The 19,980-nt window shown below is 42.7% G+C and overlaps 2 protein-coding genes across 2 annotated transcripts; both read right to left on the bottom strand.

Moving 5' to 3' along the window:
* Nucleotides 1-246: 246 nt before the first annotated feature.
* LOC127344871 (probable LRR receptor-like serine/threonine-protein kinase At1g51810) lies at nt 247-11,771 on the bottom strand. The gene is made up of 12 exons (XM_051371221.2): nt 11,639-11,771; nt 10,823-11,390; nt 10,077-10,582; nt 9,534-9,678; nt 9,087-9,158; nt 8,936-9,001; nt 8,783-8,863; nt 7,994-8,148; nt 7,643-7,878; nt 7,362-7,491; nt 1,143-1,202; nt 247-1,061 (listed from the first exon to the last, which is right to left on the bottom strand). The coding sequence occupies exons 1-12, from the start codon at nt 11,748-11,750 to the stop codon at nt 400-402; spliced, it is 2,793 nt and encodes a 930-aa protein (XP_051227181.2). The 5' UTR covers nt 11,751-11,771; the 3' UTR covers nt 247-399.
* Nucleotides 11,772-13,397: 1,626 nt separating this feature from the next.
* LOC127344870 (probable LRR receptor-like serine/threonine-protein kinase At1g51810) lies at nt 13,398-19,734 on the bottom strand. The gene is made up of 12 exons (XM_051371220.2): nt 19,595-19,734; nt 18,408-18,975; nt 17,661-18,166; nt 17,117-17,261; nt 16,669-16,740; nt 16,518-16,583; nt 16,365-16,445; nt 15,594-15,748; nt 15,243-15,478; nt 14,962-15,091; nt 14,209-14,268; nt 13,398-14,127 (listed from the first exon to the last, which is right to left on the bottom strand). The coding sequence occupies exons 1-12, from the start codon at nt 19,698-19,700 to the stop codon at nt 13,466-13,468; spliced, it is 2,787 nt and encodes a 928-aa protein (XP_051227180.2). The 5' UTR covers nt 19,701-19,734; the 3' UTR covers nt 13,398-13,465.
* Nucleotides 19,735-19,980: the final 246 nt, after the last annotated feature.

Raw genomic sequence — 19,980 nt, 5'->3', positions numbered from 1 at the left:
CCGCCCAGCTATCGGTGTCGTTTTGATATACAAGTCCATGCTCAAGCTTGTTCTTCTACACGGCTTTACTGGTAGCAGCAGCACGCACTTTAGTCTAGTAGTTATATATTAGGACTAATAGTATAAAACGGCAGAATTCTTAAGCAGCAACACTTGAGCTTACCACTTGTTCTAGGATTGATTTCGGAGTTAATGCGTGAGTACCAATTAATAGTTCCTAGTAGTACTAATAGATCGATCACCGTGTTCTCACATGGAAGAAGATGCTTCGGTTGAAAATTACTCCAACTAAACACCAAAGTTCATACAAAAATACCCCTTAATCACGACGATGCAGATGAACACATTACTAAACTTTATCTAACCAAATGTACAAATAACTCAGTATGCATTTTTCTTTCACCGTCCAGATAAGGGGTTTAATTCTGACAGCCCGTCAGTATAACCAGATATGAAGGAGCTCTCCTCGTCAGAAATCATCAACTGGAACTGCTTTCGAGTTTCAGCATCCACGGAGTGCGTATGCCAAGCTGTAGCAGAAACAGACTGCTTTTCGCTTGAAACTGACGGCAACCATACTTTGAGCCTTGAAACTACCTCAGCCATGGTAGGCCTGTCGATGGCTGCGCTCTCGACACAGTTCATGGCAAGGTCTATCACACTCTGCAGGGAACTGGCGTCGTACTGATCCAGCAGCCTCTTGTCCACGACATCATTAATACTGCCTTTGGCAATCTTTCGGCGTACCCAGTTTGGTAGGTGAACGGTTTGAGGTTCCATGATTACTGGGGGTTGGCCGGTGATGATCTCCAACAACACAATGCCGAAGCTGTAAACGTCTGTCTTCACAGTGAGTTGGAAAGTTGCATGATACTCAGGGTCGAGGTAGCCAAGAGTTCCAGCAGCAACAGTTGATATGTGTGTGTGAGCATCATCAAAAGCTCGTGAAAGCCCAAAATCAGATATTATCCCCTTCAGATTCTTGTCCAGAAGGATGTTGGGGGTCTTCACATCTCTGTGAACTATTGCTGGGGTGCATGACTCATGTAGATACTCCAGCCCTGTAGTTCATTCAAGCTCATACTTTGTCAAACACACATACATATATGACCTTAAGGTAAATGCGTATTTGAAATGTGGACCTTGTGCAGCATCAAGTGCGATTTGAAGTCGTTGTTCCCAATTCGCACCGTCGTCATCTCCTGGATCAAGACATACCGGATTAATGTAAGTGCCTTCATACGTGTACTGTATCATCATGTCATCAGTCATGGTTATGACTCTAAGAATGTAGGTCTTCTCAGTTTGTTAGCCGCATATCTATAAACATGCCACGATTATGACTTGAAGAATGTGCAGCTCCAGGAATGCACCTATGGTGCCCTGACCTCGTTTCTTACTCTGTCATCCTCAATGTATTTACTAGCAGCAGCGATAAAAGTCTAGGCAATCAATCCAACTTTTAACAAGGAAATCCAGTTTTAACAATAAAATCCACTATGCTGTAGGATGTCAAAAGACAGACTATGGCTTCATTTTAGAGTTCCATTTTTATAATTACGAATAGGTATTGTCGATTTTTATATTACACCGCGAAGCATTATATATTGATAAATCTATGAAATAAATGATTCTCAAGGGTTAATGAGAGATATTGCCGTCTAGTTCTCCATTTTTTTGTTGCTTCTAATTGGTCAACTTGCACCTTAGATTGTATTGGTTTTTGGTTTGATATAGGGCTCAACTTTAATTAGTTAAAGTACAAACAGTTGCTGTAAAGGAGGAGGGTTGTGATAGGCTTGGCGAGCCAACGTAAAAAACCCAGCCACTCTTATGAAGATGAAACCCAAAAGATTTTCGTTGGGGCGTAACCCTCTTAGCGACGCGCCATATCTGAACCCGTGGTGTCAAATGGGCAAGGGCCGGGTCGTCACCCCCTAGGTGGCACGACGTATCTTGATCTGGATATAGTGGCAAGTGAGCAAGGATCGGGTCGTCGCATCCTTAGTGGCGCGCTACATCGGCGCCCGGGTGTAGTGGAAAATTAGCAAGGGTCTTCGCATATGACTCGACGAGTGCGAAGGGTAAGGAAGCTAGCCAAGCCTAGGAGGTTTCGCTTAGTTGATACAACGGTGAGGAGAGGTACAGAAGACCAAGACCAAGGGGAGGGGACAGAAGGCGAAGGAAGTAGAGGATACCGGCTTCAAGCTCTGGTATACGGGAACGACTCCAAACAGAAATGGAGTAGGCATCTTGATCAACAAGAGCCTCAAATCTGGAGTGGTAGACGTCAAGAGATGTGGGGACCTGGTGAAGCTGGTAGATGGGACTTAGTTCTCAATGTTATTAGCGCTTATGCCCCGCAAATAAGCCACAATGAGAACACCAAGAGGGAGTTCCGGGAAGGCCTAGAGGACTTGGTTAGGGGTGTACCTAGTGGCGAAAAGCTCTTCATAGGAGCAGACCTTAATGGCCACGTGGATACGTCTAACATAGGTTTTGAAGGGGTTCATGGGGGCTTTGGCTATGGCATCAGGAATCAAGAAGGGGAAGATGTTCTAAGCTTTGCTTTAGCGTACGACATGATCGTAGCTAACACCCTCTTTAAAAAGAGAGAATCTCATCTAGTAACTTTTAGTAGTGGCCACCACAGTAGCCAGATTGACTTCATCCTCTCAAGGAGAGAAGACAGGAGTGCGTGCCTAGATTGTAAGGTGATACTAAGGTTGCAAGCGGGGCGGGTTGCGGCTGGCCGCTGGGGAGCGACGCGGGACAACACATGCCCAGCGGATGCTTGCGGGACGTAGCATCGTTCCGCTGAAGCTAGTGCGGGACACAGCGGCAAGCTGCACCATCCCGCATGATCCCGCATGACACAGGCGTGGGGGACAGAGCATCTCAATCGAAAGCTGCTTAGAGCAGCTAGCTAGCTACTAGGCTACGTATTAATCGATCGGAAGCTAGCTAAGTACATGTTGATCGATCGGAAGCTAGCACGTCGGCCACCATTGCCCAGCAGAAATGACAATAAGATTGGAAGGAATAGTGAGACACTGCTACTGGCCCAAAGAGAAGGTGATTTCACATGTAAATAAAAAATCATACGAATTCAATGAAATTCATCCTGTCAAAATGAAACTCAGCCTCGTACAGATCATTTGGCCCCTAAATTTCCGCAGAAAAATCACACGAAATCAGTGAAATTCATGCTGTCAAAATGAACCATGACCACAAGCTACTGCGCTGATTATAAACCAAAAGGTACTGCAACAGCAGAATCAAGTAACATGCAATCTTAACCGAATCAAGTATCAGGCTAATTATTCACATGGGTATTTACTTCTGTTTTCACCACCCCCTTAGCATCATGCATGTTCTGCGTTGTAAGCTTTGGTCCAGTTTGTCTGGGATAGTTCTTCAGTCCCTCTGCATATTTATAGGTGAAATATTTAGCAATTTATACAACAGGTAACTGGATCAAAGCAGGACAGACTACACATCAGAACAATGCTGGATTTTTTAGGAAAAGAGACTAACTCTATTTTATACAACTAATGATTCCCTCAAATTGCTATAGTTTGCAGACATTAGAAATAGCAACATAGGTGATGTATATGCAGCTGTAACTAATAGAACAGTAATAGATTGTAGCAGTCTGTAGGTTCTATAGTACTCATGCTTGCACAGCTAGTTGAATCCTTGGCTTCTTTCTCATCTCTTGTTTTTGTATCAGACTGAATAATTCCGCTAAACAAGATACTAAATGAAAAGAGAAAATATCAATAAATTTGCACACGGTATAAGAACTAAAAAGTTAAATACACAACATAGTTCATGATGTGAAGTTTCTGAAAGAACGGGTTTACATCGAAGTTACTAAAGTTCATACTGTCAAGTTTCAAGTGCTTAAATCACTAGGAGCACATCAAATTGTATCATTTAAAATGAGGACATCCATGTCTCCAAAATGTAACTTTGTCTTTAATTTACAGTATAAATTATATGTACAGAAATAATAAATTTGATATATGTTATGAAGATATTATTTGATACAAATGAGGATTGCAATTTGTGCTGCACTACCTGTCAGAAGCCTACAGTGATCTTCCTATTTATGTCCAGGAGAATGGCAAGCCGAATACATGATTCCTGTGTTCCTCAATGTTTTGGTTCAGCTATATCTTGATAAAATTACGGCAATGTTTGTGCACACATCACGGCTTGTTGTTCACTGAAGTTTTAACAATATCTCACTGTCCTGTCATCCATCTTTTCAGAAACCACACGAGATCCGTGAAGCTATCTGAATCGCCAGTGAGAAAAAATAAGAACCCTTCGTTTGCAGCTTATTATTAGCTTCATCGCTACCTGAGTCGAGTGCACTCATCTCGCCGGGTTGACAGAGACATACCAAAGGGAAGGATCTTGAGTCACATACCTTGGTTTGGATCATTTGCAGCTGCGAGAATAGGGCGCAGCGAGGGTGTACGTCTTGCGGAAGTTGCCGGCGACGAAACTCCGGCTGCACTTGGCGACGAAGGAACATCAAGAGGTGGAGGAAGATCTTCTCCGTTGAGGATTCCAGAAGGGCAGTCCCCACGTGGAGATGGCGGCGGCGGCGGCGCCGCCGTCGACTCCAACTTTAAGAACTGCGAGCAGGTTCTCCGATACCGATAGGGATGGGAGAGAGAAGAGGAGTTCGGGGCATCGGGTGTGGCGGCGGCGGCGCCGTCGCCCGTCGGCGACAGAGGGAGTCAACGAGGGTTGGGGGTCTCTCGGGGAGTTGGGGCCGAACGAATGTTGATCTCTGGTGGAATCACTTCGCGGGCCATGCGGACTCTGCGGGCTCTTAGCAGGCCACGCGGCGTGATCGCTTCGTCCCGCTATGCACAAAGCGGTCGGCCAAGCGGCACCGCGCGAACGATTTTTGCGGGGCGGCCCAGCGGCGTGGCGGGACAACCCGCCCCAATTGCAACCTGAGGTGATACCTAGAGAAAGTGTTGTCCATCAGCATAAGCTTGTGGTGGCTGACTTCCGCTTTCGACTTCGTGTCCAGCGGGATAAGCATGCAAAAGTCGCTAGAACGAAGTGGTGGAAGCTCAAGGGGGGAGGTAGCCCAAACGTTCAAGGAGAGGGTCATTAAGGAGGGCTCTTGGGAGGAAGGAGGTGATGCGGACAATATGTGGATGAAGATGGCAACCTGTATTCGTAAGGTGACCTCAGAGGAGTTTGGAGTGTCCAGGGGAAGTAGAAGCGAAGTTAGGGATACCTGGTGGTGGAACACTGATGTCCAGAAGGCTATTAAGGAGAAGAAATATTGTTTCAGACGGCTGTACGTGGATAGGAGTGCAGACAACATGGAGAAGTACACGATGGCAAAGAAGGCCGCAAAGCGAGCTGTGAGTGAAGCAAGGGGTCAGGCGTATGAGGACCTCTACCAGCGGTTAGGCACGAAGGAAGGCGAAAAGGACATCTATAAGATGGCCAAGATCCGAGAGAGGAAGACGAGGGATGTTGACCAAGTCAAATGCATTAAGGAAGGAGCAGACCAACTCCTGGTGAAGGACAAGGAGATTAAGCATAGATGGCGGGAGTACTTCGACGGGCTGTTCAATGGGGAGACTGAGAGCTCTACCATTGAACTGGACAACTCCTTTGATGATACCAGTAGGCATTTTATGCGGCGAATCCAGGTGTCTGAGGTCAAGGAGGCGTTGAAAAGGATGAAGGGAGGCAAGGCAATGGGCCCTGGTTGTATCCCCATTGAGGTGTGGAGAGGCCTCGGAGACATAGCGATAGTATGGCTAACTAAGCTCTTCAGCTCCATTTTCGGGCAAACAAGATGCGAGAAGAATGGAGACGAAGTATATTAGTACCAATCTTCAAGAACAAAGGGGATGTTCAGAGTTGTACTAACTACCGTGGAATTAAGCTTATGAGCCATACAATGAAGCTATGGGAGAGAGTCATTGAGCACCGTTTAAGACGAATGACAAGCGTGGCCAAAAATTAGTTTGGTTTCATGCCTGGGAGGTTGACCATGGAAGCCATCTTCTTGGTACGACAACTCATGGAGAGATACAAGGAGCAAAAGAAGGACCTGCATATGGTGTTCATTGACTTGGAGAAGGCCTACGATAAGATACCGCGACACGTCATGTGGTGGGCCTTAGAGAAACACAAAGTCCCAGCAAAGTACATTACCCTCATCAAGGATATGTACGATAATGTTGTGACAAGTGTTCGAACAAGAGATGGCGATACCGATGACTTCCCGATTAAAATAGGACTACACCAGGGGTCAGCTTTGAGCCCTTACCTATTTGATTTGGTGATGGATGAGGTCACAAGGGATATACAAGGAGATATCCCATGGTGTATGCTCTTTGCGGATGATGTGGTCCTAATCGATGATAGTCGAACGGGGTCAATAGGAAGTTAGAACTATGGAGACAAATGTTGGAATCGAAAGGTTTTAGACTTAGTAGAAGTAAAACTGAGTACATGATGTGCGGTTTTAGTACTACTAGGCACGAGGAGGAGGAGGTTAGCCTGGATGGGCAGGTGGTGCCTCAGAAGGACATCTTTCGATACTTGGGGTCAATCCTGCACAAGATGGGGATATTGATGAAGATGTGAACCAGCGGATCAAAGCCGGATGGATGAAGTGACGCCAAGCTTCTGGCATTCTTTGTGATAAGAGAGTGCCACAAAAGCTAAAAGGCAAGTTCTATAGGACGGCGGTTCGACCCGCAATGTTGTATGGCGCTGAGTGTTGGCCGACTAAAAGGCGGCATGTTGAACAGTTAGGTGTGGCGGAGATGCGCATGTTCAGATGGATGTGTGGCCACACGAGGAAGGACCGAGTCCGAAATGATGATATACGAGATAGAGTTGGGGTAGCACCGATTGCAGAGAAGCTTGTCCAACATCGTCTAAGATGGTTTGGGCATATTCAGCGCAAGCCTCCAGAAGCTGCAGTGCATAGTGGACGGCTAAAGCGTATTAATAATTTCAAGAGAGGATGAGGTAGACCACACTTGACATGGGAGGAGTCCGTAAAGAGAGATCCTAATGACTGGAGTATCACCAAAGAACTAGCCATGAAAAGAGCCGCATGGAAGCTTGCTATCCATGTGCCAGAACCATGAGTTGGTTACGAGATCTTATGGGTTTCACCTCTAGCCTACCCCAACTTGTTTGGGAATAAAGGCTTTGTTGTTGTTGTACAAACAGTTGCTGTAAAAGTTCAAATACAACATAGTGAGCATAACGAATTGCAAGTTGGGTTGGTTGATTGTACCTATATCAACTATTCGTGATAGAAACTTTAAGAAAAGGCTAAATAATAAGAGATAAACCTCCTCTTATAAGTTGTTGAAGGTTTCCTCTGGACATGAAGTCATAAACGAGTGCAAGGCATTTCTTGTTTTGGCAATATCCTTTCAAAGCCACAAGATTCCTGTGATGAACTTTGGACAAGGTTTGTACCTGCGGTAACACATGTAATTACTAAACATACCAGAGGTGATGCCAATTGCATGTACTGACTATGAACTTGTGTAAAGAGTTTACATGTCTTGCAGAATTCTAGTTTATTTTTGAGAAAAAATGATTTGGCCAAGTTGGTTCTGTGTTATACCTCCGGGAGGAAGTCTGTTGAGTCTGCTATTGATGTCTCCATAAGCACCTTAACAGCTACTTCGTCACTATTTTCTAGTGTGCCATGATAAACCATACCGAAACCTCCTTTTCCAACGATTGTTTTGAAGTCATTTGTTATGAGCTTCAGCTCTGCATACGTGAACCGTCTGATGTCGATATGTAGGGGAGTTTCCTCTTCATACATAGCATAATCCTCGTTGTCTACTGATTTCCCTGCAGAGTCAAGAGGTTGTCTTTTACACGAATGTTTAGGTATTAAGCTGTCATATAATGTCTACCACACTTCCATTAGTGACTGAGAATTTTGAAGCATGGGATTTTGTTTTACCTTTCCAGCATAACTTCCAGAGTATGCACATCATTACTAGGAGGGATATCAGTACAACAGGAACTATCACTGCGATGAGTAAGATAGGTATGCTTTTCTTCTTCTTTGAGCAGTACGTATCTTTAACTTTTGAGCATACGGGATTGCCTTCTAATCTAGTGACACAATTACAGAACATATCTATAGATCAGCTCGAAATATCGCTGCAGATGCTTTATAAAATTATGATTATAACATAGCTCCCTTTTGTAACAAGACGGACCAGCTAATAGTTCTTCTATAAAACTTCTAACTCTAAAAGTAGAAACCACATGATTTCTAAATCACGCTTAGTTATTATTAGGTCCGCTCCTAGCTCACATGTTTAAAAGATCATAGATATAAAGCATTATAGTTACTAGATGCTAGAACATATAACCGGGGGCATGTTTTCTTCAATCAATGCAACTGCAAAAGCTTGGTTTGACACACTTGGCACTAAAATTGGCCACCAAAGCTTAGTCGCATTCACAGTTTACGTATACAACTAAAAAGGTTGCTGTTGCATGGTGCTATAGAAGGGTGGTGCTGCTTAAGTAGATAGTCCAACTTGCATGGCTTAAGTTTCGCAAGGAAATAAATGTGTTTTAATCAATAATTTACTCCATATTTGCAATGATTGCTGCTAAACTTCCACTTATTTCTGCAAGAATAAACCTTGGTTTTAGCCTATTCCTTTTGTTGTTGTAGTTGTTAGTTTGATCAGAAATAGAAGTATAATGAGGAACTGTGCAACAGAGCATGACAAACCTGAGATCAAGCAAACCTGCCTGAAATCTTTGAAGAATAGAATCAGGGATTGGTCCATTTATCTTGTTATTTGACAAGTCACTGAAAAATAACAGTTGAAATCATTCATCTAAAATTTGCATCATTAACCACATATGTTATCAGCAGACTTACAGAACTTTAAGTGACTTTAGCTGATAGTCTGGAATAGCTCCCGTCAAATTGTTGTGTGATAAATCCCTATATATGTTTTGTACTTAGGGTCACAAAAGATGTCAACATAATCTCATTAGTTCATCAGTATTATGTGGTAGGCGCCACTTACAAGTTTTCTAGCGATGTCATGTTCATGAATGATATGGCAAATCCACCACTCAGTCCACTGGTTGACAGATTTCTGCAAAAAAAGATCATTTTAATACAACTCATATTAATTAAGTGATAGCATTGACCTAACATGTATTTTCAAGATTATGTAAATAGCTTTATGTGGTTCAAGTTATACTAAATTACTTGTGCTTTCCAGAATTCAACTAAACTACATGTGTTTTTGAGGTCTTTACGAGTAAGACATGTGACTGAGTTTCTCCATAGTGATATATATGCATAAGAAAATAAGAACGTACCAAGAGCAAAATATAAACGAAAGGGGAGCTTTTATGGACCGTTAGATTGGTTGGGTTGATGCGATACATTTCAAAGGAAAAAAAGAATTAGTTACGATGTTTAGATCTAAAAATGTATATGATATAATTCCTGGTTATGTTCTTACACTGTGACAATCCTCGGATTCTGGTTGCTCTTGGAGTGGTCGCAAATCAAACCTTCCCAAGAATACTCTCGCGGGGAGCATGGATCTCCATTCCAGCTTGTTCGTGCCAATTTATAGTACGTCTTGATTTGTTTCATGTAATTGACTACAGCAGAAGACAAGAGAACAAATATGGACGGTGTAAAGTAGCTTTATAAGTTGGGTAGGGGGTGTATTCAAAAGATGAAAAGATTAACTTTAGAAACTGCAGTATCATTGCATAGTATGCAAGTATTATATTTTCGTATGACTGTTTGAATCGTACTAATTCATTTATCAACTATGGTCTTCCATACATTAATGGACCTTTAGAAGGTGTCTTACTCAGAACTTGAGTGTAGAACTGAAAGAGCTGGTTGGTAAACTTGGTCCTATTACTTTAGTGAAGACCGCGTGACAGTGTCAAATATAGTCGGGAATCTTCAGATGTCTAGATAGTGAGACCTTGGTCATTAGCATTGTTAAGTGCATGATGATCATGTGGAGTATATACATTAATCTTACCATCGTCGGAGTTAGTGGTGAGGTTATCCATACGAACGAGAGAATACAGTTCAAGCGCGTTGATGAGCGGCGGAAGACTCGAGCTGGATGTCTTGTTCAAGAAAAAGTATCCATCGGCGTTCTGCATGAACTGCCCGCTCTTGTACATGCTGTGCACCTGTAATTGCGAGGGGGAGAAGTCTGGGAACATCAATACATCTTTGCTGTAGATGTCGAACCTCCTGTTCGGGTTGGTCATGTTGATCTCGGTGAAGTGAAAGATGGGGAGAAGCTGCAGGTCATTGGCCCCTAGATTGGGACCTGCTGCCACGTTGATGGTAATGGAGGACTGGTTCGTGTCTTTGGTCGAAGCATTCTGCAAGATGGCCGCCGGCACGCTGAAGTTGCTGTTGCCGGGGAGGCTCTCCAAGTTGTTGCTGGTGTTCAAGCTGATCATGGAGGTAGAGTAGTCCACCACGCTCATAGAAAAGCTATCCCACCACCGGTCATAATAGTCCGTTGGATATCTTCGTCACACACAAAGACTAGGAAAAACAGATAAATAGCTAGCACCATACATGATATTTTTGTGTTTACTAGTATTTGTTAGAAGCAATTCCTTGATTCCGAAAACAAATAGCGAACACTCTTATATGCGCCAAGCTAGCAAACTAAATTTAGAACTATTGGCAGACATTTTAAACTATTGACAGGCATAGATCTAATCCAAAACTACTCTATTATTATGGATACCAGTCTGCTCGCACCTTGTGGTAAAAGTATTGACATTGCCAAATCTGAACCGCTGAAAGTTGCTAACTGACACAGAAGTATTGACAAAAGGGTACATCGCATCTAGCAGTGGCCTCAGCTCCAAGGTAGATATGAAGGGAACCCCTGAACCGAAGTTTATCAGGCAGACGGACAGAGAGTTGCTCGGAGCAATGGTGATAACCTCCTTCCATACCGTGAATGATGGATCCCAATTTGACAAGTTTACCGTTGCCCAGAAATTGACGCCAATATGGAGCCCAAACAGAAATAGCGACCCATCCAGAGACTTGTTCAACCGATCATAGTTGCCGTAAGTAAATGTGGCCCTCAGTAGATACTTCGTACCGGTGGTGGATGCCAGTGTATAGCAATTTCTTGAGCCGTCGGGGAAGCTCCTCAGGGTTTTTTCTTGCTTATTTGTGGGATCAGCCATAAACTCTGGTAACATCTCATGGCTCACACCGCTCTCGACAGATTCACCATCGAAAGTGTACGGCATTCCTAAGGCGTCGTCGATGTAGCTACTACTGTTTTTCCATCCACAATCGATGTTTATGAACCCTGCACAATAAAGTGTATGTATCAGTTTCAGCTGTTTCTGGTTTAAGATCTACTACTAGTAAACATTAGTATAACACAGGCCACTAGATACACTCTAGCTAATGATTTGTTGATTTCTAATATTCGGTGAAGTGAGATTTGTTAAGCTGCACGCTGAAGTTTACTGAATCGTGTGTGCAAATGCAGCAGAACTTAAGAAAGGTGCGGGATCTACACGGAAAAAACCAGGAGGATGTGACATGTATTACCTTTAGGAAGCTGGGCTCGGACTTGAATCGTCCTGACCAGGACGAGCAGCGACGCCAAGATCCATGTCAGTTTTGTACTTGCCGGGCAATGGTAGCTCATCACCATCACCATGGTACTCTGGTTCTTGCAATGTTTGGGACCAAGAAGCATCCTAGCCGGTAACGACTGACTTGGGCAGGCAGTTATATAGCAGAAGAAAGCAAAACTTGGCCTCGATGCAATGATTAGCGATGTAGTAAAGAAATACAACTGGGTCTAGTGCAACTTGCCATGGAGCTTAGTTTGGCTCTCTCTTTGGATTGCAATCAGCGTGGCAGCGAAGTCTCACCCGATCGAGGACTCGTGCGTTCGGACGAACGTTCGCATAGCACGCGCTGATATTTCTTTGAACCAGTCTGCTGTCCTAGATTAAAGAACTCTAGCAAACTACATTTAGAGTAAAGAGAACAAAAGGAAGAGAGCGTGCAAAACCAAACAAAGCCCGGGCCAGGGTGACCGAGCTGAGCTGATACAATACGAATTCTGGTCTGGTCACACGAGCAACTGCTCCCTGTTGAATTCAACCTTACCTAACAAAGAGTTCCAAAAAGCTCTTGGAGGAAAATCACAGAGCTAAGTTGTAACTATAATTGGGTCAAGAATGAAGATAGCGCTTGCTTATTCGGTAAAGCATGAAGATAGCGCTTGCTCGCATACGGATTACGGAAGCATGAAGATAGCGCTCGCTCGCATACAATGGGCAGAGACCTTGCTTTTTTTCTTTTTTTTTAATGAAAGCAGAGAGCTCTGCGTTCATTTGATTAGAAGAAGAACAAGGCTTGCAAAGTTTACTGTCGGGAAGCAACCTGCCCTCCGGCCGATAGGCGATCCAGCCTGTAGTACACGACAACTATAGAGAAGATACAAGTCAGCACCTAGCAACTAACAAACAAGCAAGAACAAAGCCTAATCTGGTTACCGTGTTCTGTGAGCAAGGCCACGAAGCAGAGTACGTCCAGAATTTGTCCACCCGTGGTCTGTGAGCATGGTCACGACTAGCCAAGCAAATAGCTAATGATTTGAACATGTTTTGAACCCATTCGGTTTACATTATGCTGGTTTGAACTTGTTTGGACGGATTATTGTTCAAGGAGGCGGCTGTGAGGCTGCACGCGTCACAAGTCCACAAGGAGCCAGCTGAGCCGCTGCACTGGGCGGCGGCCGATTCGAGGAACTGCCGTCGGGCGACCAGCGTCTGGCAATTACGATTAGGTATGTCATATGGTATTGTGGTTGCATTTCCTCCCCTACATAGCATCAGACTCTTCATGGTTCATGTGCCAACTAGCGCATAGCAACACCATCGGGGACAGCCTCCCGTCGGATCTAGACATCTTGTCCATGCTCAAGCTTGTTCATCTACACGTATTTATTGGTAGTAGCAGCACGTACTTTAATCTAATTATTATTATTAGGGGTAAGACGGCGGAATTATTAAGCAGCAATGCTTCAGCTTACCACTTGTTTTACTAGGATTGATTTGGGAGTTAATGCGTGAGTACCAATTTATAGTTCTTAGTAGTAATAGATCACCGTGTTCTCACATGGAAGAAGATACTTCCTGTTTGAAAATTACTCCAACTAAGCACCGAAGTTCATACAAAAATACCCCTCAATCCTCATCCCCCGCTCCCCACCCCAGTAGACCAGTTGTAAACGAGAAAGAGTAGGAACTGAAAATAAAATGACTCAATTGCAGTTTATAAACAACAAATGACGATGCAGTTGAGCAAATTACTGAACTTTATCTAACCAGATGTACAAATTACTCAGTAGGCATTTTCCTTTCACCGTCCAGATAAGGGGTTTAATTCTGACGGCCCGTCAGTATAACCGGATATGAAGGAGCTCTCCTTGTCAGAAATCATCAACTGGAACTGCTTTCGAGTTTCAGCATCCACGGAGTGCGTACGCCAAGCTGAAGCAGAAACAGACTGCTTTTCGTTCGAAACTGCCGGCAACCACACTTTGAGCCTTGAAACAACCTCGGCCATGGTAGGCCTGTCGATGGCTGCGCTCTCGACACAGTTCATGGCAAGGTCTATTACACTTTGCAGGGAACTGGCGTCGTACTGATCCAACAGCCTCTTGTCCGCGACATCATGAATGCTGCCTTTGGCGATCTTTTGGCGTACCCAGTTTGGTAGGTGAACGGTTTGAGGCTCCATGATTACTGGAGGTTGGCCGGTGATGATCTCCAACAACACAATGCCGAAGCTGTAAACATCTGTCTTCACAGTGAGTTGGAAAGTTGCATGGTACTCAGGGTCGAGGTAGCCAAGCGTTCCAGCAGCAACAGTTGATATGTGTGTGTGAGCATCATCAAAAGCCCGCGAAAGCCCAAAATCAGATATTATGCCCACTAGATTCCTGTCCAGAAGGATGTTGGGGGTCTTCACATCTCTGTGAACTATTGCTGGGGTGCAAGACTCATGTAGATACTCCAGCCCTGTAGTTCATTTAAGCTCATACTTTGTCAAACACACATACATATATGACCTTAAGGTAAATGCGTATTTGAAATGTGAACCTTGTGCAGCATCAAGTGCGATTTGAAGTCGTTGTTCCCAATTCGCACCATCGTCATCTCCTGGATCAAGACATGCCGGATTAATGTTAAGTGCCTTCATACGTGCACTGTATCATTATGTCATCAGTCATGGTTATGACTCTAAGAATGTAGGTCTCCTCAGTTTGTTAGCCGCATATCTATAAACATGCCACGATTATGACTTGAAGAATGTGCAGCTCCAGGAATGCACCTATGGTGGCCCGACCTCGCTTCTTACTCCGTCATCCTCAATGTATTTACTAGCAGCAGCGATAAAAGTCTAGGCAATCAATCCAACTTTTAACAAGGAAATCCAGTTTTAACAATAAAATCCACTATGCTGTAGGATGTCAAAAGGCAGACTATGGCTTGATTTTAGAGTTCCATTTTTATAATTACGAATAGGTCTTGCCGATTTTTATATTACGCTGTGAAGCATTATATATTGATAAATCTATGAAATAAATGATTCTCAAGGGTTAATGAGAGCTATTGGCGTCTAGTTCTCCATTTTTTTGTTGCTTCTAATTGGTCAACTTGCACCTTAGATTGTATTGGTTTTTGGTTTGATATAGGGCTCAGCTTTAATTAGTTAAAGTACAAACAGTTGCTGTAAAAGTTCAAATACAACATAGTGAGCATAACGAACTGCAAGTTGGGTTGGTTGATTGTACCTATGTCAACTATTCGTGATAGAAACTTTAAGAAAAGACGAAGTAATAAGAGATAAACCTCCTCTTATAAGTTGTTGAAGATTTCCTCTGGACATGAAGTCATAAACGAGTGCAAGGCATTTCTTGTTTTGGCAATATCCTTTCAAAGCCACAAGATTCTTGTGATGAACTTTGGACAAGGTTTGTACCTGCGGTAACACATGTAATTACTAAACATACCAGAGGTTATGCCAATTGCATGTACTGACTATGAACTTGTGTAAAGATTTTATATGTCTTGCAGAATTCTAGTTTATTTTTGAGAAAAAATGATTTGGCCAAGTTGGTTCTGTGTTATACCTCCGGGAGGAAGTCTGTTGAGTCTGCTATTGATGTCTCCATAAGCACCTTAACAGCTACTTCGTCACTATTTTCTAGTGTGCCATGATAAACCATACCGAATCCTCCTTTTCCAACGATTGTTTTGAAGTCATTTGTTATGAGCTTCAGCTCTGCATACGTGAACCGTCTGATGTCGATATTTAGGGGAGTTTCCTCTTCATACATAGCATAATCCTCGTTGTCTACTGATTTCCCTGCAGAGTCAAGAGGTTGTCTTTTACACGAATGTTTAGGTATTAAGCTGTCATATAATGTCTACCACACTTCCATTAGTGACTGAGAATTTTGAAGCATGGGATTTTGTTTTACCTTTCCAGCATAACTTCCAGAGTATGCACATCATTACTAGGAGGGATATCAGTACAACAGGAACTATCACTGCGATGAGTAAGATAGGTATGCTTTTCTTCTTCTTTGAGCAGTACGTATCTTTAACTTTTGAGCATACGGGATTGCCTTCTAATCTAGTGACACAATTACAGAACATATCTATAGATCAGCTCGAAATAACGCTGCAGATGCTTTATAAAATTATGATTATAACATAGCTCCCTTTTGTAACAAGATGGACCAGCTAATAGTTCTTCTATAAAACTTCTAACTCTAAAAATAGAAACCACATGATTTCTAAATCACGCATAGTTATTATTAGGTCCGCTCCTAGGTCACATGTTTAAAAGCTCATAGATATAAAGCATTATAGTTACTAGATGGTAGAACATATAACCGGGGGCATGTTTTCTTCAATCAATGCAACTGCAAAAGCTTGGTTTGACACACTTGGCACTAAAATTGGCCACCAAAGCTTAGTCGCATTCAGAGTTTACGTATACAACTAATGGGGTTGCTGTTGCATGGTGCTGCTTAAGTAGATAGTCCAACTTGCGTGGCTTAAGTTTGGCAAGGAAATAAATGTGTTTTAATCAATAATTTACTCCATATGTGCAATGATTGCTGCTAAACCCACTTATTTCTGCAAGAATAAACCTTGGTTTGAGCCTATTCCTTTTGTTGTTGTAGTTGTTACTTTGATCAGAAATAGAAGTATAATGAGGAACTGTGCAACAGAGCATGACAAACCTGAGATCAAGCAAACCTGCCTGAAATCTTTGAAGAATAGAATCAGGGATTGGTCCATTTATCTTGTTATTTGACAAGTCACTGAAAAATAACAGTTGGAATCATTCATCTAAAATTTGCATCATTAACCACATATGTAATCAGCAGACTTACAGAACTTTAAGTGACTTTAGCTGATAGTCTGGAATAGCTCCCGTCAAATTGTTGTGTGATAAATCCCTATATATGTTTTGTACTTAGGGTCACAAAAGATGTCAACATAATCTCATTAGTTCATCAGTATTATGTGGTAGGCGCCACTTACAAGTTTTCTAGCGATGTCATGTTCATGAATGATATGGCAAATCCACCACTCAGTCCACTGGTTGATAGATTTCTGCAAAAACAGATCATTTTAATACAACTCATATTAATTAAGTGATAGCATTGACCTAACATGTATTTTCAAGATTATGTAAATAGCTTTATGTGATTCAAGTTATACTAAATTACTTGTGCTTTCCAGAATTTGACTAAACTACATGTGTTTTTGAGGTCTTTACGAGTAAGTCATGTGACTGAGTTTCTCCATAGTGATATATATGCATAAGAAAATAAGAACATATCAAGAGCAAAATATAAACGAAAGGGGAGCTTTTATGGACCGATAGATTGGTTGGGTTGATGCGATGCATTTCAAAGGAAAAAAAAGAATTAGTTACGATGTTTAGATCTAAAAATGTATATGATATAATTCCTGGTTATGTTCTTACACTGTGACAATCCTCGGATTCTGGTTGCTCTTGGAGTGGTCGCAAATCAAACCTTCCCAGGAATACTCTCGCGGGGAGCATGGATCTCCATTCCAGCTTGTTCGTGCCAATTTATAGTACGTCTTGATTTGTTTCATGTAATTGACTACAGCAGAAGACAAGAGAACAAATATGGACGGTGTAAAGTAGCTTTATAAGTTGGGTAGGGGGTGTATTCGAAAGATGAAAAGATTAACTTTAGAAACTGCAGTATCATTGCATATGTATGCAAGTATTATATTTTCGTATGACTGTTTGAATCGTACTAATTCATTTATCAACTATGGTCTTGCATACATTAATGGACCTTTAGAAGGTGTCTTACTCAGAACTTGAGTGTAGAACTGAATGAGCTGGTTGGTAAACTTGGTCCTATTACTTTAGTGAAGACCGCGTGACAGTGTCAAATATAGTCGGGAATCTTCAGATGTCTAGATAGTGAGACCTCGGTCATTAGCATTGTTAAGTGCATGATGATCATGTGGAGTATATACATTAATCTTACCATCGTCGGAGTCAGTGGTGAGGTTATCCATACGAACGAGAGAATACAGTTCAAGCGCGTTGATGAGCGGCGGAAGACTCGAGCTGGATGTCTTGTTCAAGAAAAAGTATCCATCGGCGTTCTGCATGAACTGCCCGCTCTTGTACATGCTGTGCACCTGTAATTGCGAGGGGGAGAAGTCTGGGAACATCAGTACATCTTTGCTGTAGATGTCGAACCTCCTGTTCGGGTTGGTCATGTTGATCTCGGTGAAGTGAAAGATGGGGAGAAGCTGCAGGTCATTGGCCCCTAGATTGGGACCTGCTGCCACGTTGATGGTAATGGAGGACTGGTTCGTGTCTCTGGTTGAGGCATTCTGCAAGATGGCCGACGGCACGCTGAAGTTGCTGTTGCCGGGGAGGCTCTCCAAGTTGTTGCTGGTGTTCAAGCTGATCATGGAGGTAGAGTAGTCCACCTTGCTCATAGAAAAGCTATCCCACCACCGGTCATAATAGTCTGTTGGATATCTTCGTCATGCACAAAGACAAGGAAAAAACAGATAAATAGCTAGCACCATACATGATATTTCTGTGTTTACTAGTATTTGTTAGAAGCAATTCCTTGATTCTGAAAACAAAGTAGCAAACGCTCTTATATGCGTCAAGCTAGCAAACTAAATTTAAAACTATTGACAGGCATATAAACTATTGACAGGCATAGATCTAATCCAAAACTACTCTATTATTATGGATACCAGTCTGGTCGCACCTTGTGATAAAAGTGTTGACGTTGCCAAATCTGAACCGCTGAAAGTTGCTGACTGACACAGAAGTATTGACAAAAGGGTACATCGCATCTAGCAGTGGCCTCAACTCCAACGTCGATATGAAGGGAACCCCTGAACCAAAGTTTATCAGGCAGACGGAAAGAGAGTTGCTCGGAGCAACGGTGATCACCTCCTTCCATACCGTGAGTGATGGATCCCAATTTGACAAGTTTACCGTCGCCCAGAAATTGACGCCGATATGGAGCCCAAACAGAAATAGCGACCCATCCAGAGACTTGTTCAACCGATCATAGTTGCCGTAAGTAAATGTGGCTCTCAGTAGATACTTCTTACCGGTAGTGGATGGCAGTGTATAGCAGTTTCTTGACCCGTCAGGGAAGCTCCTCAGGGTTATTTCTTGCTTATTTTCGGAATCAGCCATAAACTCTGGTAACATCTCATGGCTCACACCGCTCTCTACATATTCACCATCGAAACTGTACGGCATTCGTAAGACGTCGTCGACGTAGCTACTACCGTTTTTCCATCCACAATCGATGTTTATGAACCCTGCACAATAAAGTGTATGTATCAGTTTCAGCTGTTTCTGGTTTTTAGATCGGAAATTCAATTCGGCTCCAGGGTGCGTATGCTCCCTCTACCAAGAAAACATATTTCGAAGTGTGGAAAAATTTTGACAAAAAATTCTACATGTACATCTCCATAATATATGTGTGCGTGTCAAGTTTCACGAAAAAAAAATATTTTATGTGGCCTATGTAAAAAAGAGAAAACTTATCATGTGAAAAGCATTGTTTTTAGCACTGAATTTTGTCTTTTTACACACGTCACATGATAAGTTCATTTTTTATGAAACGACTTTGTGAGCGAGTAGCACATGAAGATGTACGTGCAAACTTTTTGTTTCAATTTTTTTGAAATTTAAAATATGTGTAAGATGCATTTCAAAATATAGGGAGCATATGCTCCCATGTTCCAAAACACCACTCCCTAGTATGGCATATGCCACTAGGCACGCAGTAGCTAATGATTTGTTAATTTTTAAGATTCTGTGAAATGAGTAAGTTGCATGCTGAAGTTTACTGAACCGTGCGTGTAGACGCAGCAGAGCTTAAGAAAGGTGCGGGATCTACACGGAAAAAAACCAGGAGGATGTGACATGTATTACCAGAAGGAAGCTGGGCTCGGACTTGAATCGTCCTGACAAGGATGAGCAGCGACGCCAGGATCCATGTCAGTTTTGTACTTGCCGAGCAACGGTAGCTCATCACCATGGTACTCTCCGGTTCTTCCAATGTTTGGAAGCAAGAAGCATCCTATCCGGTAACGAGCGACTTGTGCAGGCGGTTATATAGCAGAAGAAAATAAAAACTTGGCGTCGATGCAATGATTAACAATGTAATAAAGAAATGCAACTGATTAACGATGCAATAAATAAATGCAACTACACCGATCTACTGCAACTTGCCATGGAGCTTAGTTTGTGGCCATCTCTTTGGTTTGCCGTCAGCGTGGCAGCGAAGTCTCAGCCGATCGAGGACTCGTGCGTTCGGA

Source organism: Lolium perenne, chromosome 3, assembly GCF_019359855.2.
Source record: "Lolium perenne isolate Kyuss_39 chromosome 3, Kyuss_2.0, whole genome shotgun sequence".
In the NCBI taxonomy this organism is placed as follows: Eukaryota; Viridiplantae; Streptophyta; class Magnoliopsida; order Poales; family Poaceae; genus Lolium; species Lolium perenne.
This window is presented reverse-complemented; position numbering and strand designations above follow the sequence as displayed.